At 35.5% G+C, this 12035-nt stretch overlaps 1 protein-coding gene across 4 annotated transcripts in view; it reads right to left on the bottom strand.

The window, feature by feature from the left end:
* Nucleotides 1-5760: 5760 nt before the first annotated feature.
* Tmem45a (transmembrane protein 45A) overlaps nt 5761-12035 on the bottom strand; it is an 87590-nt gene continuing 81315 nt past the window's right edge. For all 4 annotated transcript variants that reach the window (XM_063224836.1, XM_003469251.4, XM_063224837.1 and 1 more), the window contains one exon: nt 5761-6267. In XM_063224836.1, the coding sequence (XP_063080906.1) occupies nt 6174-6267 (94 nt within the window). In that variant the 3' untranslated portion in view covers nt 5761-6173. The remainder of the gene's footprint in view (nt 6268-12035) is intronic.

Here is a 12035-nt window from a genome sequence, read left to right as displayed (position 1 = left end):
AACTATTTCCAAGAGGACAATATGTAACTTATCAACTATTAATTTCTTAGTGCTAATGTTTTTCTTTGAAATTCTGTAATACGTCTGCCCTGTTTCCTGTTTTGTCTTGTTTTTCTTTAAATAAAAAGAAGAAAACAATGAAAGTGATACAGAACTTCAAAATAAAATAATAAATTAATAATAAAAAAGTAATAAAGGGAAAATACCAAGAAATTATGAACAAAATATCCAAGAACTCTGGGATATAGTTAAAAGATGAAGCATACTAATTTTTGATGTAGAAAAGGATACTGACCAAAGGCTGGAAAATTCTATTCAGTGAAATATTAGCAGAAAAATTCTGGTATTAGGAAAGATATAAGTATCCAGAGGCATTTTAGAAGAGGCATTTTAGAATACCAAACGGACTTGACCAAAAGAGACTGTCCCCATGTCACATTACAGTTAAATGTCAAGAAAACAGTAAAGAATGTTGAAAATTGCAAGACATAAATATGAAGTCACTTGTAAAGAGAAACTCATCAGAATAACTGCAGATTTCTCCACATAAATTCTAAAAGACAGAGGGTATGGAATAATGTACTATATGCTCTGAAAGAAAACAATTACCAACATAGATTACTGTATCTAATAAAGCTGTTCTTCAGATTTAAAGAACAAACAAAAGCCTTCTGAAATGGGCATACATTGAAGGAATCTATGACTAATAGGCTGGCATAGCCAAAATACTAAAAGTATTCTATTTACAGAGGAGAAAGAGATAAGTCAATGAAAATTAGAAAGGGCCAAACATCAGAAAAGCAAGATAATAGTAATTAGCATACATCTTTCTCTAATAACTCTGAATATAAAAGGTCTTAATTCTCCAATTTAAAAACACAGGATAGCCAGGTGTGGTGGCGTACACCTTAATCCCAGCACTCAGGAGGCCGAGGAAGGAGGATCATTGTCAGGTTCAGGCCAGCTTGAGCTACAAAGTGAACACAAGGCCAGCCTGAACTACATAGTGAGACTCTGACTCAAAGATAAAAACAAAAACAAACACACAAACAACAACAACAACAAAAAAAAAAACCCCACAGGGTAGAAGATTGAATTAAAAAAACAAGATACAACTCTGTTGACTGCAAGAAACATACATCACTAGAAAAGACATATACAAAGTGAAAGTGAACAGATGGGAAATGGAATTCAGGAGCAATCAAGAGAAGTTATATATATTTCCAATTACCCAGACTTTAAGACAAAATTAGAAGAGGCGGAGAAGACCACTACATATTGGTAAAGGGAATAATCCCCAGAGAAGACATAACAAGCTTGTAGTGAACAGTGGCCTCTGACTGCAGCTCCCTGTCAAAATGAGAGGCTGCATTACGATCATATTGCATTTTCATCCTTTCATCATTGTAGAAACTCATCGATTGCTGATTGTATACTGAGTGCGGGTTAATAAGGTGATGAAGGACTCACTGGATATGGCAGAAATAGTGAAAATAAAAGCTAAAAAGCAAGTAATTCTGCCCAAATACAAGGAGATGATTGATAAAAAGAATGAAATGTTATACAGAGAGTAGATCCAGTAATTCCATATTCTGTCTGATGTGAAAGCCTGATGGAGAAACATAGGAAAACAGAAGACAGAAATGAATTAGATGAAAGAATCTCCCCACACATGGAAATATAGAGAATAGAGTCATGGAATAATGATGCTTTTTCCAATGTGGTCCTTTCCTGGAGCTGTTTCTCAGATAACAGTTTCTCAGATCTGTTTCTCAGATCTTGGGAAAAAGCACCCCAATCAATGATTTGTGCTTTAATCTTGGGAAGTGAAGTACATTCAAGACATTTGTAGTGGAAGATTGGACAAAACTAATAAAAATGTTTTCCTTATACTCTGGAGTTTACTTGTAAATATTATTATGCTATCTCATTTTCTTTTATCCTTGTTTTTTTTGGGATATCAAAGTTTGTGCATGCACTGAGCTACTTCCTCAATCAATTACTCTATTTTTAAATCTAGAAACTGCAGTATCCAATATTAGGTAGATTTTAATTTTGGGAGCATAATTCTAAACTTGTGTTGTTAGATTTCTCTTAAAACATTGCAAATGGTATGTATATTTTTATCTTCCTCAAGTACTTCAATGAGAAAATCATAATGCATTATTTTTAATCTTTTTTATTCTGTTGACACACATTTTATTATATTTTTAATTTTCATACATATACAGGCAACGTATTTTGTTCATATCCAAATTGCCTCTATTGTTTTCCCTTACACTTCCATCTTCACTCTCCCTTATTTGCTTCCTCTTGTTTTTAAAATTCCACACATTAGAGAAAACTACTTGCCTTTCTGAGTCTGGCTTATTTAGCTTAACATGATAATCTCTAATTTTATTTATGTTTGTACAAATGATATAATTGCTGGTGGGCACCTACATGGATTCCATTGGTTGGCTACTTTGAATTTTGCTAGAGTGAATGAACATGGATATGCAGATATCCCTATAGTATTCTGACTTTAATATCTTTCTGTATATATCAAGGAGGGATGGCGGGATCATATGGTGTTCTATTTTTAGAGGTTTTTTTTTTTTTTTTTGAGAAAACACCATACTGATTTCAATAGTACCTGTAATGAATAACATTGTTAGCAACAGTGTAGAAGTGTTTCACTTCTTTTCACATCCTCATCAGCATTTATTATTTTTGTATTGTTAATGATGACCATTTTGACTGGCAAGATAGACTTTCAATGTAGTTTTGATTTGTATTTTCCTTATTTTCCTAAAGACTAAACATTTTGGACATTTCTATATATACTTATTAGCCATTTGTAATATTTCTTTTGAGAAATAGCTATTCATTTGCGTAGGTATAATTTGGGCATTTGTGGTGGGACTGTGTGTGCGTGTATGTGTGTTTTGACTTTTACTTGTTTCAATATTCTAAATATTCAGGAAAGTGGCAAAGATTTTGTCATGTTGTGTAAGTTGTATCTTTGTTGATTGTTTCTTTTGCTAGGCTGAAACTTTATACATTCCAATTTGTTGATTCTTGCTATTATTTTGCTTTTGGAGTCCTTTTCAGAAAATTTTTATCTGTGTCTATGATTCCAAATGTTTTTCTTCTTGCAGCTTCAATGTTTCAGGTCTTATACTTAGGTCTATGACTCATTTTGAACTGATTTTTGTGAGAGGCCGGGCTCTGGTTTCAATCTTCTACACGTGGTTATACAGTTTTCTCAGCAGCATTAGTTAAAGAGGTTATCTTTTTTCCCATGGACGGTTCAGGTCCCTTTGTCAAGAATCAGATAACTATAGTTTAGCTTTGTTTTAGTGTGCTGCATTCCATTCCATAGTTCTATGCATCACATAGGTAAAAACTATCCTTTTAGATGTGCCTTTGCTATATTTCCAAGATTCTGGTATATTGCATTCCCATTTTCATTTGGTCCTAAGAATTTTTATTTCTCCCTTGATATCTTTTAATGACCTACTGATTGTTGAAAACTGAACTGCTCACTCTCCATACATTCGTAAGAATTCTGCAGTTTCTCTTATTGTTGATTTCTAGTTTTGCTCCATTATTTTCTGGTGTGATTCAAGAAATTTTCTTACCTGCATTAAAACTAAGATGACCTGCTTTGAGAAAATTCCATAAATTGCTAAACATGATGTGTATTCTTCAGTTGTTGGACAAAATGTTCTTTAATACAAAGGACAAATAGGCCCCAATACAATAACATTGGGTGACTTTTGTACTTCACTTTCATTACAACTTCAAATAATGATGGAGAGGCAGGAGTGGAGGGCTTTTTCCTCAAGGCGATCACTGAAACACTTCTAGAACAGGACCAACCTTGTGAAAATCATATCGCTTCTCCACTGTGTCATTCTCTGGCTTCCTTCCCAGCTTTATTTTTCCACATATCATTAATTATCTCAGTTATAAAGCATATTTGACAAGGTTATTGTCTGTCTTCTCCACTGGTATTAATTTTAATGATCACAGTGAGTACTTTAACTTGAGTATCACTATATTCCTAGATTCTTGCACACCACGTGGCATATGGAAAATGATTAATAAACATTGTTGGGTGAATGATCTCATTGGTACTCACACACTGACAAGCAAAGCCAGAAGTTAATTTTCATCTTATGCTCTAGAATTAAAAATTTCACAGATTTTTGTTGTAAAATATTTGTGGTGGTACAGAAAACTCCCTGAAATACACTTCTTTATAACTCAAAATCTTAACAGATTCTACCTATTGACCCAGGTCTTTCTACTATAAAAAACACCAGACTCTTCTGTTTTGGCTTAATTTCAGTTTACTAATTTTTCATATCATTACTTAAAAATCATGATTCTGAAATACAAATTTAGTAATATAATTATAAAGTTACAACAATAGTTTTAAAATTCATTTTAAGGACTCAGCAGGTATCTCTACACTGTGTTCTTAGACATGAATCAAATATTCCTCTTGTGAAGATTCACTAGGCTGCCCCTTCCTTGTATTCGCTGTGCAGACAGGAGAAATAGACATTTCTGCTCGCTGAGAAACTGAAGAGCATTAGCATATTTATTAGTTTTCAAAATTCCAGGCTTAATGTGATTCATATTGGTAATTGCTAAGGTTTCTGCTTAGACTTTGATACCAGGAACGCTAGCATTAAGTGACAGTAGCTGCTTTTTCACTCATTCCTTTGAAACTCAGATTTGCCAAAGTCATACAATCGAAGAGTGCTCAGAAACTGCTGGAGTGAAGAGTCCTCAGATATTGCTGGGGTGGAAGAGTTCTCAGACATTCAACACACCTTGCTTAGAGAATGTGATTCCCAGAGGACCATGGTATGTGAGCATTTTCTTATGCTAAAGTGAACATTTTAATGCATTATTCAAGATAAGCACTTGAATAGCCACATCTGTTCTTTTCAAATCTTACATAAATAAATGACTGCGTCCAGTTTTCGGGCCAGAAGAATCTGCTCACATCCCTCTTCAATGCCACTGTGACGTGTACCACATAAAGCAGTTTTTGGAACTGTTTGTGCTTTTGAATGGCAGCAGGCTTCAGGCTGAACTGGCCCACATTGCAGCCCCAGCTGTCCACAAGATTGGCTCCTTCTCTTCACATGTGGGTCATTCCTCGGGATTCCTGCAGTCCTCTTTTCTTTCTTAGGCAGAGACTGGTCTTTCTACCTGTTCACATGCTTCCATTCTGAGATTTCTAAAATGTGACAGCCAAGAAAGAAGACCATGAGTAGCTCAATTCAATTCTCTCACTTGAGAGAGGACATGCTGATTGCTACAGATGTAGTGGCTGCTTAATGATAAAGCTAGAATTAGAACCAAGATTGCCTGATTCTCCACTGAGAACTACTTTTTCCACAGGCTGAGTGAAGGCTCTGACATTTTATTCAAACGTTCTGTAAGATTTTTCCTTGTTTTAACCCTTTACCTGCTTTAACAGAGGTGCTGGCATGATGGCCATGCTATGCTACAATTTTTTACTCTTACAGAAAACTCTAATAACACTATTCCTGTTGGCTTTGTAACTATGTGTCTTGGGAATCATCTTCTTCATGCTCTTCAGTAAGATTTCTAATTCACTTTTTCTTTGGTAGAACCAAGATGTTCCTGCTAGGAATGTCTCACAGAAAAGAATTTTTGTGTTATGCAGCTTCTGCATCATTCAAGGGGAGTTAAATAACAAAGCATAGTTTAATAACAAAATCAAAGATTTCAGGCTTTTGCACCAACTTTTATGCCTTCATTTATTTCTCATTGCAGCAAAAGATAAACATTTATAATTCCATGTTCAGTAGGTTTAAATGGTAGCAATTCCAGGAACACTGAACCTGTATCTGTAAGGCAAATAAACATTTTTCATAGTATGATCCTCAAACTATGGTTGATGTTGAAAAAATCAGTCTAAGCTCTGAATACCATAATATGAATGATAAGCAAAATGTACTTATCACTCAAAGTGTTTAAAAGCTAAAAAAAAATACTCAAATTCAAATATTTCAACAAAATTGAAAACACAAGCAGTATAGAGTCATCTTCAGCCAGTTGCTTTCAAATGGTCGAGAAAGAAAACAATGATCAAAGGTAGTGCAAAAAACAAAAATGTTTATCTAAACAGAGCGACTGCCCATAAATCACATCTCTTCTTCTGATTCATGTTCTCGTTCAGCATTTTTCAGGAGTCCAAGTTCTGAGGAGCAGAGTTTCCTAAGTCTAGTCTTTACCAACCTAAAGGAAAAAAAAATCATTTCAGATTAGACAATGTCTAAAATAACTTAATATTCAACTACAATGCAATGAAATCCAGATTTTTTGTGTAAATAAGGGAGACAATCCAAATATAAAATCATTTTTATATAGCTTTGGAGCTAGATGAAAAATTTTGTTTGTTAAAGCATGATATAAGTGAACACATAAAATGTGATTTTTATTTTTAGATATTTTATTTTTACCATGTTTTCAGGCTGGCCTTGAACTCACAATCTTCCCATCTCAGCCTCTCACAAAGGTCGGATTATAGGCATGCACTACCATGCCTGGCTATGTGATTGTGTAGTCAGGTATTAGAAAACAACATTGAACATTTCTTAAATAAAGGAGAGAATATCTGGGCTGTAGCAATCCTAAATGTCAGAGAACTGAAGAATTTCTTCATTAAAATCACACCTAAATGGTTCTCAAAGATGTTCACCCCTAAAAAGGAATAGCAGGAAGTCATCTCCCCCTATAAATCTGGAAGGTCAAGACAAGTCTCATATCAAGTCTGATCTCAAATCCAGCTAACACTTGCTAAAAAGACACAGCCCTTTTTTGAGTAGGGAACAGGTGCTTCAACCACATGTTATGGCCCTGAGGTATCCTTGATCCTGTGACTATTTTATTGTGCCAGAGAAACTGACTACAGGTTGGGCAGGACAGGGATTATAATTTTTGAGAATGAAATATCTGAGATTGCTTAATGACAAAGTTCATCAGGCTCTCCACTTCCCTGATGACACGAAAAAAGAAAAAAGAATTATGTAAAGCTTTTTCTGTGCACATTTATCTTAACACACTGCATTACATATACATCAATAAAATAATTTCCAGAGATGCATACAGAAATGGAAACAAATTTGATAAACCAAATCAAAGTTAATTTTCTTTTGGATAAAATTTTCCTGGTCTATCTGCATCTTCTTTATTTATTTTTTAAAGAGAACAAAACCAAATGAAATAAAACAGAATAAAGCCAAACAAAACAGAACACTGAAAGTGATAGGGGACTTGAAAACAGGATAATAGGAAATCAACAATGGTTACCATAATGTCTCTTATTATCTTCAAAACTGTTGCCTATACCATCAGACATAATAAAATCAAATAAAATAGAACAGAATAAAAGCAATCAAAACAGAATATTGAATAAAACAAAACAATAAAATGGAACAAGACAAAACAGTGAAAACAATATTGGATTTCAAAGCCAAGACAGAAGGAAAGCCCTATGTTTGCTATACTGCATATAATTATCCTTGTAATACACATTAAAACTGTGGCTTTAGGCCTGCAAAGCTAGTCAAACAATACAAACATTAAGTTGTTTTTGTACCTTAACTGCTATCAACTCAGCCAGTGTTCCAAATCAGTTGATTGCTTACAGGAAGGGGGGGGGATTTATTGTCTTCCAGCCCACACACCAGCTAGGTCACCAGTTTCTCCTCCTGGGTCCCACATGGCTTGTGCTGGCTCATGCAAAGGGTGAATTAGCTTCTTGTTTCTCTTTCCAGGCCTGGCATGTCTTCTGGCAATTCACGGGAAAGGCATATTGGCTTCTTTCTCCTCCCAGGTCCCACAAGGCTTGTGCTGGCTTACAAGAAGGGCAAATTAGCTTCTTATTACTCCTCCCAGACCCCAGCATGGCTTCTACAGACTCATGGGAAAGGCAAAATGACTTGTTTGTACTCCTGGGCCTTGCATAATTTGTGCTGGCTTATGGGAAGGGTGCATTAGTTTCTTGTTTCTCCTTCTAGAAAAAACTTCTTCCCACTCACAGGAATAGTATATTGGCTTCTTTCTCCTCCAGGGCCCCACATGGCTTGTGATGACTCATGAGAAGGATAAATTAGTTCCTGGTTTCTCTTCCCAGGCCCAGAATGGCTTCCGTTGACTTACAGGGAGTACAGAATGAGTTGTTTCTCTTGCTGGGTCCCACGTAGCTTGTGTTAGCTCACAGGAAGGGCAAATTAACTTCTTGCTTCTCCTCTCAGACTATGTATGGCTTGTCATCTTTTGGCTCTTAATTCTTATTTTCTGACTTTCCTCCTTTTCTCTCTCCCTCTTATACTTCTTCTTCTTTCTTCCAGTTTTATTTACCACACATGAATGACTAAGGACTTACAAAGGATTCAAGCCATGTCTTACTTTCTCTTCTGATGAAATTCTGACTGTCCTTGTCAGATTGTCATGACTTTACTTGTGCTCTAAGTCATACTAAGGCTTTATAAGAGCAGAGATTTCATCTTATTTGCTACTTTAACCAAAGCAGAATCCAGAGCAATGTTTGGTACATAATAGTAGTTCAACACACATTTGACATTTCTTACTTGGGAAAATGTGCCAGGAGCTCATATAAGTCACATTTTCATAGAGGTTAATTCTTCACTTCCAATTTAACATTAACTCCTTTATACAACAAGGTCTGAGCAGTATCAATAAAATCTGCTAGCTTAAGGGCCAAGAAAAATTGTTCAAATTTATTTTTCTTAATTATTAATTGACTGTGTTGAACCCAGTGTCCTCACACCTTTAAGCTATGGTTCTCACAAAAGGCTGGTACTGTCTAACACATCAAAGACTGAAGAGGATTTTTGTCATCTTTTTAAAACCACATGTTAGGCCGGGCATGGTAGCACACACCTATAATGCTAGTACTCTGCAGGCTGAGGCAGGAGGATCTCTATGTGCAAGTTTTAGGTTAGTCTGGGTTACATAATGAATTTAAGGCTAGCCTGAACTGTATAACAAGACCTTGTCTCCAAAAGAAAAAAAATTCCATGTTATTTCCACATTACACAAGTTCTATACATGTGAAACACAATTAAGTAATTGATTAGTTTCATTCCTGAAGACTCTTGTGATTAATAAAACAATTCATGGCTACTTATTGAAAACAGTTGTTAACACAGACTCTGATGACTCCTCCTGTTTCCCACTTCTTGTCTCTAAGGTGCATCTGCTGCTGCTACAGAACGCCAAACTGAAACACATTCAGAAACTTTTATCAGGCTTTATCTACCAAGTGAAGCTCTAGGATTTGCTTATGTGGATATAACTACTGAAGGCAGATTTACATCTGAGGAAACAAAGATAAAGTGTTAATAAAGGCTAGTTACTAATATGATGCCAGCCACTGAACTAGGGTCAGGGTGCGTTTGTGCACTTGATCTCACATGTTTTATTCATTTAATGTCATTAGTCTGATAAAAAACCAGAACTGAGATAGTGGATCTACTTCCAGAAAACTGCCTGGCATTTGGACTTCTCTATGTGTTGGTCAAAATCATTTATACAATTCAATGCCTAGAAGATACGTCTGTATGATAACATTTTCCTACCAATAAAAGGATGACTTTTGAATTAGTTTTGTGCAACAGAAGTGTTTAAATGTGAAATAAAGTATAATCAAGTAATGAGATTTCCACACAGTTTGATCTCACCTATGACTAATAGATAAGGAAATAACACTGCAAGCGTGGAACTGGATGGGCCAGTCTTTCTTTCAACTATTCCTCTGAAAAACTGAGTAGTGCAGATTTATCTTTCAGATATTTTAGAAGCAATACAGTTCATAACCTACTTACACTTCAATGAGGGTCTCAGTTTTATCTCAAATCCTGACACTTATTATTATGAATTAGTTATAAAGTATTACACAGTGAAATCCTGACCAGCAAGTTTTCAAGGCTCACTGGCCTGAAATTTACGACCAAAAGAGCCAGTCATATGACCTCATCAAAAGGTAGTACTGAATCTGTAAATATTTTAAAGTTATGATTTTTAAGTTTTATCAAAATATGTTTAGAAATATTGAACTCTTGGTTTTATCGTCCCAAAAGCAATAAGAAAATGAAACCAGAAAGCATATAAAACATGGTTTTCAACAAATGAAGCCTATGTTTACATATTCAAAAAGCACAAATTTATTAAAATAGCCAACAAATGTTTATTAAGCATATACTTTACGTTTAGCAGTGTGCCGGCAGGTGTGGGACTATGAAAGGTTTCTTTCACAAACAGACAACAATCTAGCTAACACATAAGACCCAGAAGTCAACAGTACAAGACAGTTCACAACTGCTGAACTGTCTAGTAGATACAAAAGTGCAGTAAAGCTTAGGATGCAAGATGAGCAAAAGCTACAAGAGTCACAGAAGCTTTCATAGAAGACATGTGCATGTATTGTGGATAGATCTGACAGAGGGGAATGTCTGGTCACAAAGATTAAAATGACATGTGATGGGTCAGGAAGAGTTGTTATTAAAGACAAGAAAGGACTTTTTGGTTTCTAGAGAACGGTAAATAAATAAGTATATCAGTCTTCTGAAGGTTTTTGAAACAGGAAGAGGTCATAATCTTCTTCTGACTCTGGAGGGGATCTGACATGGGGGAGAAAATTTCCTTGAATTCTGGCACTATTCTTGGAGGCTGCCCAGACCTTATGGAGATGAGGCCCAGTTGTCAGCCTAGAACAAAAGGGGAAGAAGTCAAGTTTCACTCAGAGGTAGAGACAGCCTCAAGGATGAATTCATGCACATGCTTTTGGAGAATGGAACAGAAGTAGAAGTCAGGCAATAAGGAGACAAAATTTCTGGGCACCCACTAAAATTTAAACCTCTAAAAGGAGTCAACCACAGATGAAAATGGGCTGGCCCAAAGTCTAGCAATGACATTTGGGAATTAGACAAGAGAATAGTTTCTAAAACCCAGTGTCAGTAGTAGTCATAAAACACAAACATAAAGCAGGAGGGTTGAGTTGGAGTTTATATCCAGGGAGAATGAAAGCAGTTTCTAACTGAAGCTGAGACCCAGTAGACCTCGAAGAGGCTCCAGCATTCTAGGAATCTTTTACATGTATAGCATCTTATATGGTAGCCAGTATCTGCACATGAATAGTTAAATTACCTACATATGCACAGAAAAATTACATGATACTTAGCCCCATTTCAAATGCTCACTAGCAAGTGGCTGCCGTGTTGAACACCGTAAATATAAAACATTGCAGATAAAGGACATTTCAAGCAGGATTGAATTCTAGAGGATTAGGCGCTGGAGTCTTTAAACCTGGTAACTGCGATTAGCTAAATTCATTAGGGTTTGGCACTAGATACCTTAAGAAAAAAAATCATTATCATCCTTTTTATTCCCACTTATCTTACAAGTTGAGGCTTAATTTTCAATGCTGAGAAACATCCCCTAAGCTCTAACAATGCTTTGTCTTTTTTCCCCCTTAATTCCTGAATTTTAGTTGTATATTTCTCTAAGTTGGTCCTAACTACAGGACTAAAAATTCCTCATAAGTAAGATCTAAACTTCATATTTTTTTGTACCAAAGAGAAAGGAGAAAGAAAATGCAAGGGGAGGAGAACAACAACAAAAGGGTTATGATAATGTTTATTGAACTCTTACTATGTTTTAAACAGTTTAAACACATGCTCTAATTTAGGTACCATTATTATCCTAATTTTACAAATAACAAAACTGAGACTTGTTGTGGTTAAATAATTGTTCTGAAATTAAGTAGCCAATAGGCACCATGCCTACGCATATATGTTCTTACCTATTTGTTGACTGGTTGTCATTTGTTCATGGAACATTGTATCAGGATTCTTATAAAAATGTACCACATAACTTTTGGAAATAGTGGAGTTCATGCCAAGATTTGCAGGTCCTCAAATTTAAAGAATTTCACAGGAGTTTGTGAAATAATAGTTCGAAGCTTAGAAACTACTGTACAT

Source organism: Cavia porcellus, unplaced genomic scaffold (genome assembly GCF_034190915.1).
Source record: "Cavia porcellus strain 051 isolate PalLab524CR breed Dunkin Hartley unplaced genomic scaffold, mCavPor4.1 scaffold_15, whole genome shotgun sequence".
NCBI lineage: Eukaryota > Metazoa > Chordata > Mammalia > Rodentia > Caviidae > Cavia > Cavia porcellus.
The sequence above is the reverse complement of the archived record's forward strand: the minus strand, read 5'-3'. Positions and strand labels throughout refer to the sequence as shown.